Source organism: Eleutherodactylus coqui, chromosome 6 (assembly GCF_035609145.1).
Source record: "Eleutherodactylus coqui strain aEleCoq1 chromosome 6, aEleCoq1.hap1, whole genome shotgun sequence".
Classification (NCBI taxonomy): Eukaryota; Metazoa; Chordata; class Amphibia; order Anura; family Eleutherodactylidae; genus Eleutherodactylus; species Eleutherodactylus coqui.
In genome coordinates this window covers 59,737,196-59,756,298 of record NC_089842.1, presented here as the reverse complement: position 1 = coordinate 59,756,298, position 19,103 = coordinate 59,737,196, and the positions used below count along the sequence as shown (strand labels likewise).

Sequence of the window (19,103 nt, the reverse complement as noted above, 5' to 3'; positions counted from 1 at the left end):
CTAATCTTGTACAAATGAGAATAGGGCTGACCCCTCTGCACTGTGACAGCCCTTCAGATATTTGTAGGCAGCTATTAAGTCTCCTCTCAGCCTTCTCTTCTGCAAGCTAAACATTCCCAGATCAGTCCTCAGCTAGAACAGGGGGTGTAATAATTGAGGGTGCAGAGGTAGCAGTCACACTTGAACCTCAATGGACACCAAAAGCCCCCTGTGCTACATCACACACCACAAGTATTACAAATGGCACTTTATGGACTTTGCATTAAGGCCCAGAGAGCTTTAACTGTATTTGACCCCTTTTCCCTGCATGTTATTGCATATTCATTAAACCGAATGAAATAAAACAAGCTGCTTGAAAAAAACAGAAGTCCGGAAATATTTGTTCTGTGCACTCTGAAAATATGCAATTGCTGCATCCTGCTTAAGACACCAGAAATACCAGGCATGCCCAACAGATGGCAGCAGTGTGGCAGCAAAGATGATCCCAGGCATTTGCAGCACTCACCTCTCTGATGTTGGATCCTGCGAGTTCAGCGGGTATTTGAGCTCAATCACGTCTCCGTTCTTCTCTCGCAGAAGACCCTGCTGCTCTGTATAATATTGCACCAGCTCAGCCAACGTGGCGAACGTCTCTCCTCCATACAAGTCGTAGAAATCCCCCGTATTCTGGATTTTAATGTGCGTGACTTCATCATGTCTCCTGCAAAAAACAAATCATCTAATCAGAAGGCATATATGGAGCCATAGATGCTGACCGGCCTAAAAGGTCAAAACATAGCAGGACATGGAATAAATAGTAGATCTGTTAGGCCTGTAGCAGCGTTCACTACTATAGGCTTATAGATAATACAGTATACCATGACATTTGGGACTTTTCTATGCTGACAACTGTCAGTAAGGTTTCCTAAAAGCATATCTATTGTGTACAGTTACAGCCTATATTTCAGAGCTGCATTCACAATTCTGCAGACTTCAGAGCTGAAATCTCCCAGCATGCTTTACTTGCCAAATGTCCTTAAAGTACTTACAGCAGTCTAATGAAAAAGTGTATTCTAGGCTTTATTAGGGATGATCTATCCTCTGGATAAGAGTCATCACTAATTGATCGGCAGGGGCCTACCACTTGGGATCCTCTTCAATCAGCTGATCGTCAGTGCAGCAGGCCAGATATCATCATCATCATCATCAGTGGTCAAGGGAGGAAGTGTACTAGCCCGCTATGATCTCATGGAAATCAATGGGATTGCTGCTGCCCATTACTTCCTGCTCTTCATTATGGCCAGGACTGGCTAGTATATGTCTGGCCCCACTGCACTGATAGCAGGCCAGGTGATCAGCTGATCGACTGTGATCCATCACTCAGGACCCCCGTCGATCAACTACTGATGGCCTAGGAAGACCTCTGATTCCACCCAGGACCCCTTCCTTCACACAAGTATATGTGCGAAAACGCTCGCCTAGTGCAACGCGTTTGCGCTTTGAACGATGTTCTTTTGGACACGTTTTGGCGCGTATTGCTGTACTTTTTGGGCTCACAGGGCGAATCCACATGGATGCGGGCCCCCCCTTCACCGCAATTTTAAAGGGCTATTTAGCCTAACAAGTTCCAATTAGGTTCTTTTTCCTGCAGAATAGCGTACTGCGCGCATATTGAGTGCGCATTTCCATACCCCCCATAAACTTCTATGGGGACCTTTGGTGCGCAGAAGTGCAAAAAAATAAATAAAAGCATGCTGCCTTTTTTGCATGATATCCGCATGCAAAACAGAGTAGTGAGAGTGAACCCATCAATGGGTTGTATTATCTGCGTATTGCGTGCGCAAATATATTAGTGTGAAGGCGCACTCAAAAGCACTGTCGGAAAACTGCATGTGTGTTTTATTGCAAATCCCTGGATGCGTTCTTCAGCAGAGCTGCTTCTATAGATGATGAATATGAGAACCGTTCGCTTCACCCGTAGAATCCATTCACATTGCAATACCGCAGCGATTCGTGGTAGACCCATGCGGTAGTCGGACAGCGTTTTAGATGTGTAATTAACATGCAGAAAAAAAACGCTGTAGAAATGCATTAAAAATGATTCAGATGTCAAGTGGAAAGCAGCCCAATATTAACTAAATTAGTACAAAATAAATGAAGCAAATAAAGAAATTCTCTCTCCAGTAATTACTGCCTTCTTGTATACAAGATTAAGGCAAAAACAAGAAAAATTGGCTAATAGTGTAGTTTGCTGGCGGGCCGATTTCAGACAACGCCGTACTAATTAATATTGTACATAGTTCATCTACTAATGGTAGAACAGGCAAGAATAGACCCCAGGAGGGTGTGAGGGCCATCAAGAACACCTAGGAAAAGGGACCACAGCGAGACTAACAAACATACTAAATACTGGAGAAGGGGTTAAAAAACTCTTACAAGTTTTCTCTATGTGGCTTTTCGATTATAGAAGGCTAAGCAGAAGACCTTGTGAGGTACCAGCTCTCATCTGCATACCCAATTTCCCCAAGGAGCATGCATGGCCTCTTAAAGGGGTTGTCCGAGTTAGAACTTACCTGTAAATCCCTTCTGCATGCAGTCACATGAACAGAAATATACTTACCTCTCCCCGCTCCTGCTGTGTCCTGCGCCGGTGCTCAGTCATCCGCACCAGTTTTGTTTACAGGCTGCCCCAGCCTGTTTACGGGATGTCACAGCCAATAACAGAGCTGAGCGCTCTAGCAGCGAGCTCTGTTATTGGCTGCAGCACTTGTGACTTCCCATAAACAGGCTGGGGCAGTCTGTAAATGTGACATTACAGGGGAGACCCAGAGCAGCGACGCAGAACACATCAGGAGCCGGAAGAGGGGAGTATATATTTATCATGTTAGTACACACAGAAGGGGTTTGACTGATCAGCTATAACTCTGACAACCCCTTTAATGCGTCTGTGCCACACTGAGCAATAGGGCGCATGCCCAGTGACTCGTTCTCAGGGCAGACCGAGGTCATGTGCAAATTGTAGGTGGAATGCATGTCGTCACCAGCAGGAATGGGGAGGATTTTAGTAGAAAAGGCTGGAAGAGAGCCAGACCGCCTGCAGAGGTGAACCACCAATTGGACGGTCCGTGGCTCATTAGCATATGGCGAGGGAGAAACTTCTTGACTAATATCTTTGCATAGAAGACACTTTAGTAAAAGATAAGGTAACTGTAACAGGGCCCCCAACTATAATGCTTTAATCATAGTACTGGGCTCACTATATGGATAAGAGAGGCCTTATGGCCCCCGGGCCCGGGTGTAACCGCATCCCCTATAGTTACCAGCCAGTGCCAGCCATGCTGCTCTTCTTTCTTGATTACGAAGAATATCTACACAGAAGATATTCAGGGTTCTGACTTCTGAGAGCCGTTTGGCAGAATACAAGGGCCACAGCAAGTGTTTTGCTTTGAATTGGTGGGCTGCTAGCTATACAGATTGGAGATGTACTCATTATACCAACCTTGGAAGGATGGAAGGAGGAGTCAACCTTGAGCCGGCTACCTGAACCATGCAGGGATTGAACTCGTAACCCTCAGGTCGTGAGCGAGAGCTTAGGACTGCATCCTGCTGCCTTAAAGGGGTGGTCTCGCGAAACCAAGTGGGGGTATACACTTCCGTATGGCCATATTAATGCACTTTGTAATATACATTGTGCATTAAATATGAGCCATACAGAAGTTATTCCACTTACCTGCTCCGTTGCTAGCGTCCTCGTCTCCATGGTTCCGTCTAAATTCGCTGGCAGCTTGCTTTTTTAGACGCGCTTGCGCAGTCCGGTCTTCTCCATTCAGCACGAGCCGCTTCAGTGTGCTCCCCGCTACAGCTCTTCTGCGCATGCGCAGACTAGCTGTCACTGCTCGGGAGCGCGCTGGAGCGGCCATTCTGTACCTTCCTCTGTTAGAGGAAGGTGCAGAAACTGGAGCTGCCCAGCGGAGAAGCCCAGCCCAGCCCAGCAGCCCCGAGAAGCCTCCCAGGTAAGTGATGGGTCGGGGGGCTGCCGCTGCGCCGGGCTGCGCCGGGGGGGCTGTCGCTGCGCCAGGGGGGGCTGTCGCTGCGCCGGGGGGGGCTGTCGCTGCGCCGGGGGGGGCTGTCGCTGCGCCGGGGGGGCTGTCGCTGTGATGGGGGGGCTGTCGCTAGGCCGGGGGGGGGGCTGTCGCTGCGCCGGGGGGGGGCTGTCGCTGCGCCGGGGGGGCTGTCGCTGTGATGGGGGGGCTGTCGCTAGGCCGGGGGGGGCTGCCGCTGCGCCGGGCTGCGCCGGGGGGGCTGTCGCTAGGCCGGGGGGGCTGTCGCTAGGCCGGGGGGGGCTGCCGCTGCGCCGGGCTGCGCCGGGGGGGGCTGTCGCTAGGCCGGGGGGGGCTGCCGCTGTGATGGGGGGGCTGTCGCTAGGCCGGGGGGGGCTGCCGCTAGGCCGGGGGAACTAGCGCTGGGCTCCGGGGCCTTCACCTGGGCTGAGGGTCTAGCGCTGGGGAGCCGGGGGCTAGCGCCGGTTACCTGCTGTCTGGTCGGCGGCTGCGGGGCGTCTGGTCGGCGGCTGCGATGCGTCCGGTTGCCATGGAGACACAGCTGGCGGCGTCTCGGGAGCGCGCACGTCGGGCTGCAGCGAGCGACGGGGAAAGAGCCGGCGGCCATCTTGAGGAAACTTTTATAAGTTGCTGAAACGCTGGAACGGTAAGTACGAACCAGCTAGAAATGTCATTTACAGGGGGGCTTTGTAATGTATGTTTAATGGGGGGGACTGGGCAAAAAAAAAAATTAACTGCTTCCTCGAGACATCTCCTTTAACACTCTGCGCCACACGAAGACTTTAAGGGCAGCCAACAATTTATTAAAGTGGACCATCAGTTCGCATAAAGAACGCACATTTGAATACACCCGTTTAATTCAATGGCTCCGTAGGCAGTCCGTAAAAAATATGGACTGAATAGGGACAGAAACTATGTCCATCTAATTGGGGCTCTCTAAATCAACTAAACAATGGTTAAAAAAGATTCATATTTTTGGAATGGCTCAGAGTCCTGACTCTATAGGGGTTGTCCTGTTCTAATCTATTGATGGCCTATTGTCATTGTTGGGGATCAGTTACTAGGGACCCGTACTGATCAGCTGCTCTCTGGTCTGATATGCTTGTGCACTGATCAGATTTCAGCTCCATTCTCACTGCAGTGGTCAAGCTTGGTAATGCAGACCAAATTCCCTTTTCAATTAATGAATGTAATATCAAGTCTGGCCACTGCAGAGAGAAAGGAGCCATCTGCTTCTTGCAGAAATCAGATTGGTGCATGAGAGCAGCAACCCATAGGAATAGCTGATCAGTGGGAGTCCCAGGCAAATGGACCTCCGCCAGTCTACTATTGATGACCTATACTGCGAAAGTAGTTTACAACTGGCCAACCCCTTAGCCTCATTGAGATGCTGCTGCATGACCCGAAGAGACCAATGGAGCAAGTAGTCCAAACTTCCACCTCCACATTGCTAACATCTTACTTGCAGCTACCAGAAGTATTTGATGGAGGAGATTGCTGCTAAAAGGGGGATCTACCAACTTGTATCCTTATCATCTGGACATTGAAAATCAGCCTATTAGTCCCCGAAAATGGCCTTTCTGTGCTGTCAGCGCTCTCCCACACAAATGCTGATTTTACAGGTCAGACCAAGTGATGGAGGCTCCACTTCCATTCGGCCACATTTTGGAATGCATTGATCCTTTCAAATATAACGTTCATCGCCGTATAATGTGAGTTATTTACACCCCCCCCCCCCCCATTTGGATAAGTTCTTGTTTCTGTACTTTCTTGAAAACTCAATACAAATTTGCTCAGTATAACAGAAGACGGAACAATGAACATCGGACAATACCGGCACTTAAGGGTATTAGAACGATCAATATTATAAATGACTACACTACTGCTAAAAGTCAATCACAGCGAGATCCATAAGTTTATGCATTCTGGAGAAGAAAATGGCTAGACAGTGAGGCTACTACACTATATGAAGTGGAGTCTTAAAGGAACAGATCAGAAACTTCCCGGCAATTCCCAAACTTTCATGTACATGAATATTGGTTTACAGGGGCCCAGATGGCTCCCAAGCTTTGGTAAATAGCAACAAGACTCCTTTATCCATAAGACTCCTGTGCTGCATGGCTATAGGAAATACTACCGCCATCCTCTTTGTTTGCAATCTGTCTTCTTTTTCACATTTTGCAAGAATTTACTGAAGGTGAGCAAGCAACAAAACATGGACTTCAATACTATTTAAATCACATTTGGACATACTAAAGAGAGCCTGATGAAGGAGTAGTGTAACAGAATTGGACATCCATGCACTCCATTCACAGCCCAGTGCAAGGTCAGTACCAACTGGAGCTTGATGAGGGACAAATGTGTGTCCCAGATGTGGTTGCTCTGAGTTACTTTTAAATATTATGTATCCACCCAACCCTAGATTGTCACTTGCTCATCTTGAATAGACTGTCACAAGTTTTGCATCTAATTTCGAGCACTCTTCCATTTCAGATATTTGGACTCTTGACAGTGGGACACTGAATGTGCACATAGTCTGCTCTGTAAACTGTGCAGGAGTATTTAAAGAGGCACTAACTTTTCAGACAACTTATGCTCATTTAATATCCGGTGTGCGTCTCAATCTTGTATACCTTCATTAATGATTTTGTTATTTTACCACTGTCAACCAAGTCTGAAGTGTCTGCCACTAGGGCTCTCCCTTTCAGCCCCTCTGCAATCCACTGCCTGTTGCTAGGCATTGAGCTTCTGCAGTAACACTAAGGGCTCTTTTCCACGAGCGTAGGCGTTTTTACGTGCGCCCGCCGGCGCCGTAAAAATGCTTGAATGGGCACACAAATCTAACGTTTGTGCGCCCATTCAAAAGGCACAGCAGTTATACACAGAGGCCGCAATGCCGTTGCCTCCCCTTTCCGGCTGACCCCCTCTCTCCTTCCCTCCGGCTGTTTGCAAGTGGAGTGGGTGGGACAGAGGCGGAGCTAAGCACCGCCCCACCCCTTGTCTGCAGCCAGCAATGGGAGGTGGCAGAGAAGGGTGGAGCTTAGTCTGCCCCACCCCCTACCATTGCAAACAGCCGGAGGGGAGGAGAGAGGAGGAGGGAGTTTAGCAGTCATGCTGCTAAACTCACTCCCACCTCCCTTCTCTGGCCACTGTCATTGGCTCCCATGGGAGTCTATGCAGCGGCCGATGTATTCCAAGCACAAAGATAATTCCAGGACTATCTTTCCTGCCCGGCGTAAAAGCGTCTGGCAGGAATACACCTGTGTGATCTGATGCATTGGAATCCAATGCATCTGATTGCAGCATATATCAGCCGGCCGTGAAAACAGCGGCCTATATACGCTCGTGTAAATAAGCCCTAATGCTGGGATGTTTGTCTTAGCCGTGGAGGAGGGGCTATCTTATCAGGTTGCCGCCTACACTTGCAGGCTGACAAATTTACACAATGTCTGCAATCTCCACAATCTCTGCCTCTCCTGCTGTTACAGTGTGTGTCTACATTACTCTGCATTTACTAACCATTTGGCCACAATGTCTAATGCCTGAATGGTCTTGGGACCGCAGAGGGGTTGGTACTAAGGTACTGTGGTCCAGAGACAAAGCAATGCAGCACTGGAAGTGAGGGAAGGGAAATACAAGACAGTCAACTACAGGCAGAATGCTAGCCTTGCATGAAAGGGAATTGCAAACAGCAGAAGAATGGGGAAGACCACCTGAAAATTAGAACTTTTAAACATGGGAGCAAACATCATCAAAATGAGTGCGTAAAATTGTTGCATTTTGGAAAACTTGTTGAAAACTCAGGTACGCTTTAAAACAACCTCCTCTAATACCAGCTATCATTCCATGCTCACTCAAATTGCATTTCTTCCACAAAGTTTAAAAGGATTGTCTCGTGGAGACAACCCCTGTCCATATGCCCCATTAGGAGTATGTCCTGCTCTGGTGTATCCAGCCAATACCTGCACTGCATGGACATTAATACATCTGAATGCAACAGAATTATATGGGCAGAACTGGCTTTCCCCAACACGTGCAACCGTTAGCAAGAAGGTAATACATCCAAGGAGCTTATACATAGGAACATAGTATGTTAGGCTGAAGGGAGACAGTGTGCATCTACGTTAGCCTGCTTCCACCCCCCCCCCCCCCCCTTGTTGATCCAGAGAAAAGCAAACAAAAACCCATAAAGGCAGAAGCCAATTAGCCCTTTTGGGGGAAAAAAAATTCCTTCCCAACTCCACAATGGCAGTCAGAATAATCCCTGGATCCACATTTGAAAGTTCCTACCTGACTCCAAGGCCCGGATCAACAACCCCACTGGTCACCTAATGTTTATATCCTGTAATATCGAAGCGTTCTAGAAAGACGTCTAGTCCCATCTTAAACTCCTCCATTGATTTTGCCATCACCACATCCTCAGGGAGAGAGTTCCACAGTCTCACTGCTCTTACAGTAAAGAATCCCCTTCTATGTTGGTAATGAAACCTTCTTTGCTGTAGACGTAGCGGATGCCCTCTTGTTACCGGTGCAGTCCTGGGTATAAACAGATCCTGGGAGAGATCCTTGTATTATCTCCTAATGTATTTATACATAGTTATTTGATCGCCCCTTAGCCGTCTTTTTTCCAGGGTAAATAATCCCAATTTTGATAGCCTCTCTAGGTATTCCAGTCCCTTCATTCCCTTTATTAGTTTAGTTGCCCTTCTTTGAACCCCCTCTAATTTATTTAACCGCTTTAACTATAAAGTATTGAACTGCTCACGTGATTGGCTACCAAGATATTTACATTAATGCCACACTCATATTGAGTATTGCAGCCCCGTCCTTGGGGTCTACCTATGGATCCCATTTATTTTAGTATAGGACACCAGTATTGAGAGATCTAGCACTGGATCAGTCTTTTTGACTACACCCTGTATATATGTCCTAATATCTACAAGGAGAATTTATTGAAGGATTTATCCAATAAATGGCTTTAAAAAGTTGCAACTTTTTTAGCATTCCAAATCTGTGCTAAAACTTGTGCCTTTTTAAGCTTCTTATAAAAGGTGATGAAGAAAGGGATAAGGTTTTGTGATGAAGCAATGAAAAAGTTTGAGGTAGTGGGAGAGAAGGGGCATAGTCTTCCACGGCCCGACAGATTTACTATCATTTGCATCAGAAACCGGTGCAAAATATAGCACGAATCTATCCGGATAGCATCAGCTCGTGCAGCATCAGCCAAAGATGCACCAAATTCATGGTGATGCATAACCGATTCGTAGGTTTTACGGAGAATGACTCATACGCTACAGAGGCCAGGAATGCTGATGCACAAAAAATGTAATATTTCCCCTTTAAATCGTTCCGTAACTGGTAGAGATTGTATAACTGTAGAAGAAAAACATGTGCATACAAATGAAATATTAATCCCATTGTTGAGAACTGCCCAAACCGGTTTGTGGTATGCCCCGGGTCATATCTTTCACCGATTCATTTCTCTATCAGACATCACGCTCCGCAAAGCACAAATTTAAATAAGAACTTTTCAAGGTTACGGTTTCTCCGATGGAAGCGATGCCCCGATGTTACCTTCTAAGGCAGATCGCCACCCGCATGATGATTCACAGCCGGCAAGAGTAACCAAGAAAATGCATTCACGAGCCCTAAAGCTGACTGTGGCGCCAAAGCCCTATAGTGGATTCCACCCATCAGGCGATTCAATAAGCAGTGAATGATAATGCACCGTGAGACACATTGAGAACGTCAGATTGGGACTTAATTGATAAGAATGGTGTTCCACATGTTAAATAGGATTTTGCCCGACTCCCTCATCCATTTTTCGGAAAAAGTAGTTCTATCATTTTCAGCTCTCTCCATCCCATTACTTCTTCCCTGCCTACATAATAAATGTAATGAGCTATGCTTAATGACACATTATGGTGTTTGATTTCACTATAATGGGATTTCTAATATGACTTATCACAATTATCAAAAGAGCAGAAGAGCTGCATTGAAATAAATATAATATAATAAAACACGATACAAACCAATCAAGTCCATTACATGGGGGAGATTAGCTGCAAACAACTTCAAATTGCATCAAGTCTACGGTAACATGGGGCTGGCTGGGACTGAATGGGAAAGTGTCATCCGAAAATGACCTAGTGTATAAATAAAGTTTTTAGGTTATTTTTGGTGGTTTTTTTTCTTTTAGAATTTTAAATGTCATGATATATAATTTTAAAAAAAATCATATTATTTAACATTTTGACTTATGTAGAGAAAACTTTTCAGCAGTCAACTCATCATGACAAACAAGGTTAGAACGAAAAGATTACACTTCTATAGAGTCGGAAGGGGTATCATCACTCCTTAAGGAGAGCACCTAGAAGGTGAGTGAGGAGACTTCTAAGGCCATGCAAGCTCTTCTGGGAAATATATTAAAATAAGGAAGATTGAACAATACATCTGCAGCGCCACCTATTGGATGGCAGCATTCCTGCAAATCAATGCTTGACCCTTTATACAGGTCTTTGTAACAATGACTGGGAATTGAAAACCAAGCCAGAATCCATGCACAGACAGCTGTTTTGGGGTATTTGCCCCTCATCAGTGTGCAGTAGGATTCTGGCTTGGCTAGTAAGAGGGCTGTGACATGAGTCGGGATGGGTATCATCACGCCTTAAATAGAGCACCTAGAAGGTGAGTGTTTCACTATCGGATTCTAATCAGTAAAAAGCAAAAAAAAAAATCAATAGTTGATACATTCTCTTTAAAAGGGGGGTTCAGGATTAGAGTCCCTTTTAAAAGGGATGATTCGAGATACAGTATTAGAATAAAATCTGACCCTGGACCAGAAGTAAGGTTGGGAAAGCTGGGTGAGGAGGGGGGAGATTTATATTATCTGTATTATCTGATGCCATCCCTTCTACGGTTTAGCAGCTGACTGGCTTGTTCTTAAAGCCTCCCCCCTCCCCTTCAGTCTTCCAAGATGGCCAAAGTAATCCATAGACTACCTGATGCCCACTGAGCACTAGTGGTACATTGGTAGTCTAAGACTCTACATGCTGCTCTAATTGGCCAACCCTGCTCACATGAAAAGCATTGGCCAAACAGAAAGGAGCATGCAGTGTTTGACTACCCAATAGTGAATGAAGAGGGGCCCCAAGAAGAAGTAGATTGTAGTTTGAACCAGGAGAAAGGACGTCACTTGGTAATACAACCTCCCTCCGGATTTTTGCCCTGGGGACAAGAAGGTCACTTTAACTTGGAGCACATATTCTATCCTAAAGTTAATATAAATCCAAATTATTATTCCACCATTGGAAATTCAACTAAAATGTTTGTGTAATGCAGAAATGATCTGACCTTGCTGCCATGTTGTATTATCTTACTGTGTAGAACCACCTCCAGTCTACAAATCATGGCTTGTAAAGTGTTACTTAAGCAGCGCAGACCGCTCGACTTATGTCTGGCTCGCTGCCACTTTCTGCAGCACATGGATATATCAGTTAATATTAGACAGAGGGCTGCCAGACTTGTCATCTGGTATTAGATCCAGGGGTTGCCAGACACGTCAGCTGCTATTTGATCCTTATTACAAATGATCTAGTAACACCTGGATTGGGTCTCCCCCGAATTCCGTTACTGACAGACCTTCTGGAGATAGGGTTCAAGTTTGAGAATTCCTACAGTATCAGGAAAATGCATATAAAAATTAAGTACACCATCCCCCATTATAAAAAGCTTGTGGGATCTGGTGTAAGAGTGCATTTACAAATAATACGAATAGCCTAAAACCCGCCATCTCTGAACAATCCCAATCACGGTAGGGAGAAAAATCGGGATTGGAAGACGCCCAGGATGCTCGGCATACAATGACCTTCATAACCAGAGCATTTCTGCCCCAATGAAATTAATTCAAACAGGGTCCTCTGATACTACGAATTGGCAAGAGCCTCAACCACATACAGGCCACTCTAATGTTCTTGGCTAATGGCTAATGTATTGGGTATCCGCCACCACCACTTTGTCCTGCCCCGTTCATCTAAGCTCCTCCAATGGAGGGATGGAAAGGAGTAAAAGATCGAACAAACTTTTTGCATACGGTTCATGTTTTACTTCCTGCCAAGATTTAGATGGGCTGATCGACGGTACTATATCACCCAGTGCTTTATGGTAATTTAAGCATCCAATACATGCCCTAATTTAAAGAGATACATCTTTAGAAGGTGCTGTGAATACAGAACCGGATCCAACTGCAGCACAAATACAGCAACAGAACCAAGCTCATAACATAAATGCGGTAGCAGAACTAAGCAATTGTGTTGGAGTGGGGGGGGGGGGAATCAGAGGGGAAAAGAGCCAAGAGGAAGAAGAGTCATGTAGCTTTATAAGATGTTGCCACAAGGAGAAAGATTATTATCTGGCCAGGTGGACCTAAAGCCTCCATTCACTGGTGGCCGGCACCCTGTGCAACTGCAGGGGCTGCACAAAGCTAAGTCTGGCAATGTACATAGCTTTAGGCCTATGGGCAAACACATCTAAGTAGGGGCATAAAATAAAAGCTATACAAACCCTTTGATAAGATATTGTGGATATCACTAGTCTGTTAACCCTTTCCAGCTTCTGCAGCGCTCAAAGTGAGGGCAATGCCAACGAGATTTATTTGTGCTGTGTCATTGTAAAGTGAAAACCTATAATTAACCGTAGAAGACATGACACAGGGGCCGGTACATGCCACTAAAGGCTGAGCTATTTTAGGGCTCGGAGCGTCCGTCTGCTCAGAAGCCAAAGCAGTGGTGGTGGTAAAGTAGCATATACACGCTTCCCCTTACCAAGCCCAAGTTCATCGCTCCGGATGGTGTTGCCGGAGGGTTTTGGCATGAAGAGAATTCCTCTTTGTGCCCAGACAAAAGCTGCGATTGTGGAGGACTCTGACATACGCAGACAGTTGCTTTAGTGATGAAGAGGTTAAGGGCACAAAGGGGAAAATGACAAGACAGGGGAATCTTTGTGCAATGTCTGGATTTGGAGGCAGCAGAGACTGTAACAAGTTCAGGCGACTTGTAATACAAGTCTTAAAGGAACGCTAAAATGTAGGAAATACACAAGGCCCCGACAATTCTTCTATTAATTGGTCTCAAATTATAAATCAAAACGGTCCAATATAAACACTTCTTTTATGTGTGTTCCAGAAGATCAGCCTTTTTCCATCCTCCATTCCTGTCAATTACTGTAAGGCAACTATAGACAGCAGGAGCCCTGCCCCCTAGATGAATACTACACTGCTATTGGTTGTAACTATATATGTATTCAAAAGGATTTAATTTTTTCATGCGACTTAAGATTTAGGTTCTTATATTACTGTACTTTAGTACATGTAAAAAAAAATTATACTATGAAAACTAAAGCATGGGGTGCAGACTCAGAACCATAGGGGGCTGCGGAATATTAGGACTGTTGAATGTACATGGATTACAAGGATAAGGCTGGACTACCATATGGTTTTCCCCCCTAGTCTTGTAATGAAACACTGAAATGAAAACCAAATGCCAGTGTAAGGAAGTGGAGAGTCCCCATGCTCCATTTACCTACAGACTAGGCGACTAAGCCACTTCGACAAGTGGCCCAAGTGCAATGTTTAAGCCCAAAACATGGCCAGGAGGAAGATGGAGCCGATAGACACGAGAAAAGCACTTGTAGCACTGTTGATGAGAGGCCCCTCCATTGGCAAGTGCCACAGGTGGTAAGGAGGAAAAAGTGTTGAGGCACTGGAAGAGTCATGTAAAGGAAGCTCTGCTCCCTTCAGTGAAAACTGCAGTGGTGTGACTGGCACCTTACCGTCGGAAGGAACTGCCTCACAGTAGGGAGTAGTGAATGCAGGGATAAGTCTAGCCCACAGGCCCAAAGACTGGAGAATGTTCTCAGCGCCTCAGGCGCCAGATATAGAGAGGGTGTGAGCCGCGTCACAGCTCCGGGAGATCACTGCAGCCCAGCAAAGACTAGTAGTAAAGGGGTAGCGGCACAGCTGAACTGATAGAGGGAGCGGATTAGAGAACCACCCTCATGACCAGGGGGCTGAAGATGGAGGACTGGCCAGACCACTGAGGCGAAGGACCCCACAGCGCGTGGGAGAAAAGGGTCCATTCCCACAATCAATTGGAGGCAGAGAAGAAATGGACACTTCAAAAGGTGTGCATACTAGACGTGACACCGGCAAAGAGGGAAGTGGAAACACACTGACAAATCCTGTAATTCCCAGGCTGGGGTGGGAAACATAAACCCATGGAGACTGGTAGACACGAGCGAGCGCGGTTAAATATGGCGCCATAAGTATAGCAAGCTCCATGAGAAAAACACTCATCCTATAGAGCGTTAGACCACTCTCACAAACAGCGTCGCAAATGCCGCGATTTTAGCACAGTTTTCGAAAGGTACTGCGTCTGACAGTGGTTTTTAACACACCCCATCATTGTGATGGGCGATGAGATGCATTAAAAAAAGCGCAAAAAACACAGCAAGATAAGAGCACACAGCGCTTGAAAAGAAATGCCGCGCTTGAGTGCAGGTCCGCCAGTCCCCATTAAAATCCCATACTTTTCTATGGATTTGTTCATGGCAGGTGGTACATCACTTTTAATATCGAATGCATCCTTGGGCAGCGTTTTTTCTGTACTGCTGTTTCAGGCTGTGGACAACAGGCTGGTGCACAAAGATGCCATCAGTAGAGTCCAGCTCCAGCATAAAACAACTTGACAAAATAGTTAGAGATTTACAAGGCCAACAGGGATATACCCCGAAACCCCTGATGCAAAAAATAAATAAATAAATAAATAAATAAAATTAAAAACTACTCTCAGCGAGAGTGATGTCATATGTATGACATCACACACTGAGCAATAGAACTGTATTTTAAAATTGAACAGTCTCATATACTCAAACATGGAAATAATGATGAAAAAAGGACAAAGTTATAGAACTCAACGTCCGATTTAATAGTAAAAGTCAAGTTAATGACTAAGAGATCATGACCGCAACCATTAGTATAAATTTCCTATCACAGTGGGTGGCAAAAGCATCACCTGATTTACTTAGAAGATAGCAAAAATGAAGTAAAACATTTTTCTTGGATGAATAAAATTGTTATATTTAATTGGGTAAAAGGTGAAACCGAAAAAGTTCGACCTATGACAAAGATTTTCTACCACTTTCATCATTATTGCGAAAAAGTGATACCCACCTCTAGTAGACGAGAAGGAACAGGCTATTTATTACTATCGGCAGCATTATTTCAGTTAGCGACTGCAAGAATGGGAATGACTGATAAAAGGTTGAGACTGGAGAGTATCAGATCTATCTATAACCTGACCTTGAACCTCAAAGAGGATTCTAGTATGAAGGCTTTCCATGTGGCTGCCTCTAGTGTAACCATAAATGGTCAGATGTACCTTGGTAATGATCAACTGATGTGTAGGTAGAGCAGGACCCCACAGCAACAAGCTTAATAGGTCCTTCAACACCTGATGGGACATTAAAAAAGAGGCATTTTAATTAGTGTTAAAAACATACTATTTGAGAGGAACCCATCAATCAAGGTTACAGTTGGCCAACCAATCACTTGTGCACCTGACTGCTGGTTTTAATGGTAAAAAGTGTTCAAAAGTAAGGGGGGGTGGCTTGTTATTTGTATAGCGCCAACTTATTCCTCAGCGCCTTCAGGCAATTATTACCCCCGACCACCACGCTGGCTACTCATTTTACTGACCGCGGAAGGATGAGTCAACCTTGAGCCGGCTACCTGAACCATGTAGGAGATTGAACCTGCAACCTTCAGGTCATGAATGAGAGCTTAGGACTGCCTATTGCTGCCTTTACACTCTGCGCCATACGAGGCCACAGCACACAATCCACTGGAATCCACAGCACACAAATAGACTTTCCAATGAAAATTCAATATTTAGTCAATATATGTGGAAAACCTAGGACATCTACATGATTGTTAGTAATTAGAGATGAGCGAGCACCCAAATGCTCGAGTCCGCGTTATTCGAGTCGAGCTTTTCGTAACATTCGAGAGCTCTACTCGAGTAACGAACCCCATTTCACTACAATGGGAGACTCGAGCATTTTTGTATGTGGGACGCAGAGTCAGTCTCAGTCTCTCGACAAACATTTGCCAGTGATGCGCGCTACGTCGCGGTGGGGAGGAGCCAAAAGCTGGGGCAGGGTCGAACACGGCTTGATGCTCGTTCGAGTAATGAGCACCATCGAGTACGCTAATACTCGAACGAGCATCAAGCTCGCCAGAGTATGTTCTCTCAACTCTATTAGTAATGCATTCGTAAGGCTGAACAATAAGATGGACACTTCGGAACGCAGGACCTTTCTCGCCGAGTTAGAGAGTTCTCGTACCATCAGGAGGTGCAACGCCCAGATAATGGTAAAGGTGGCCATAGACCTGAGATTTACATGTTACTAGAGGAAATCTTTGAGGTCCCTTTAAAGTCCAGTTGTAACAGATCCACAAGACATGTCAGTTGTGGTTGTTGTAGGATTATTCTCGGTTAACTCTTACCTATAGAGTTTATAAGGCAATGGTTAAAATACTGCATACTTCAAGTATTAACTGACACAGGAAAACCGCCCACGTAAACACACGCACGGTATGAAACAGCTTTGTTTGTATAACTGAGCAAAGGGGAAATTTATCAACAAAAGATCTACAAAGTTATTCGCACAACTTCCTACCGCTACCTGCGCTCTCATTCCAGCTGCACTTTACACGTGAAATAATATTAGTCACACGAAACACAAGTACAAATCATATTTCGCAGGAAACAGAATACATTAAGTAAAAAAAAGTATAAGAAAACCCAACTTCCCCAATTACAAAAGTAACACTTTATCAAGGACTGCTTTTTGATAAAAGAGGTACTCCACCTTAATGTACCGCGTTTCCCCGAAACGAAGACCCTGCCTTATATTAATTTTTGCCCCAAAAGAGGTTATTTTATTTTCGAGGGATGTCCTATTATAACATTACCTAGCAGGCTCGGCTCAGGTCCCTCCTGCTGCGCTCCGGAGCTTCGCCATGATTCTTGCAGTCCTCGGCCGCCCACAGAAGATCACTTCCTGGTTACAGGATTCATAAATCCCGCCTCCATAAAGTGATTGCTCTGATTGGCTTGCAAGCGCTGCTCAGCCAATAAATACTGTGCTCGATGAACCAATGCGATGGCTGTGATTGATTCTTCAATCGCTGTTCAGCCAATCACAGCCATCACATTGTGGAGGCGGGATTTATGAATTTGCCTTCTCAAAAATGTATGCCAGGTCTGACTTGGCACACATTTCTGCTCATTCTCCAGACCCTCTTTCCGTGGCATTTTCTAGTACCGGAATGGACAGGACGGCCCAGGACACTAATCACTTTGTGGGGTGGGAGAACAGAAAGCAGCCCGAAGTACTGCCACTTAGAGGAGTAACTATTGATGGACACACTGATTGGGCAAGAGAAAGGAGGCGGGTGATAATTTTCTTGGCTGGACTTATTTTAGTATCCTTGCTGTAACATCACATAGTAGGGACTGCATTAAAGCTAGCATAGGGATCCAGTAAAGCTTGCCAAGTTAGCCACCTTCTCCTCCTTCTTGCCTCTTCCACCTGTCTTTTCTTTGGTTTAGAGTTAAGACTAAGGAAGCAGGCAGCCTTCTGGTTAGTCACAAGCGCATTAGTGGAGATGAAGGGGCTTCATATGTGAAAAGAAACTTCACAGAGTGGTGGTAGTAGAAGGTGCAGCATAGAAGTGAACCTGTCTCGCCCCCACTCGGTCCCAAGTAGGTGTCCGCTGGGTTGCGGCAGTGATGCGGCCAATAACCCCTCCGGTGATGTAGGTCCATACAGCTTGCTAATAAATGAACTGTTCACTAGCTGTAAGTTTTTAATGGCTGTGCAGCTTGGCCAAATCGGGGGAAGCTTTCAAGATGTAGGACCAGCATCTATCAGGCGTTTATGGCATATCCTGTGGATATGCCATACAGTACAAGCTTGAGATGAGAATACCCCATTAAGATTGTTGAAGGGGGCATCATATACTAGTGCTGTTTTAGAAAGAGAAGGAACGATAAGTAATGGCAAGAAAAGGGAAATCATTACATCTGCACATAAACTGGTTATTTGGGAAACCCTTTAATTCTGGTTTACAGAAATCCCTTTACAAGTCACTTCCTGTGTGGGTTGTAAGAAATCCCTAGAAGAAACAAATTGTGTATGCAAGCTATAAACTAACCATAAAAATGACGAAGGGCCTGATAAGTGTATAAACAAGCTAGACAAATATAACGAGAACACACAAGGGGAAGAGAGCGGCGCAAGATCTCCGTATCTACCCAACAGGGCAGATTAATAGCAGCATCACCGAGAAGGAACGTCCGGGCAGACGCGGCTCCTCAGGCAGATCTGGAGGGATATTTCAGGCGCGATGAGATGTTCTCCATCTATAAACGTATCGGAATGGTTGGGACAGTTCACATCGTCAGTCTGAGGGCATGACGCTACGTGTATTTTAGGAGATAAATAGATACATAACCATAGAGTGCTGAAATAAGCAAGTTGTCCTGGTGGCTGTTAGACGGTGTCTGTTCACAAGGTGCAGCACAGAGGATCGAATGCCCAGATGCCAGGTGGGCAGTAAAATGAAAGGGAAACCAGAGGATATGCCTGAATTTATAAGTAGAATAGCCGATACAATGCTTTTCCATACTTTATCCAAAATGGTGTTTCCTACAGTCTAAAGTCAAGGAGGGCGCTCATGTCCGTATTTTCATTCTTCTCTGCCCCTGGATGCATCATCTGTACAATGAAGAAGGAGTAACTACGCACAATGTACTTATCGCATTTAGCTTCTTGTCAGAGACACAAAACAGGAGGCATCACTGGATCCTATGGGGGCAAATAAACTGAACATCAGGTGTTAACCCCTTAACTGACCTAGACCACCAGAGAAGCAGATGTTACCCCCACACACTACCCTAGATCACCAGGGATGCAGGTATTACCCCCACACTCTACCCTAGA

At 45.5% G+C, this 19,103-nt stretch overlaps 1 protein-coding gene across 1 annotated transcript in view; it reads right to left on the bottom strand.

The window, feature by feature from the left end:
* The window catches only part of LOC136632189 (tyrosine-protein phosphatase non-receptor type 11-like), a 110,307-nt gene that overhangs the window by 38,077 nt on the left and 53,127 nt on the right, over positions 1-19,103 (bottom strand). The window contains exon 3 of the mRNA XM_066606898.1: positions 506-700. Within this exon, the coding sequence (XP_066462995.1) occupies positions 506-700 (195 nt within the window). The remainder of the gene's footprint in view (positions 1-505; positions 701-19,103) is intronic.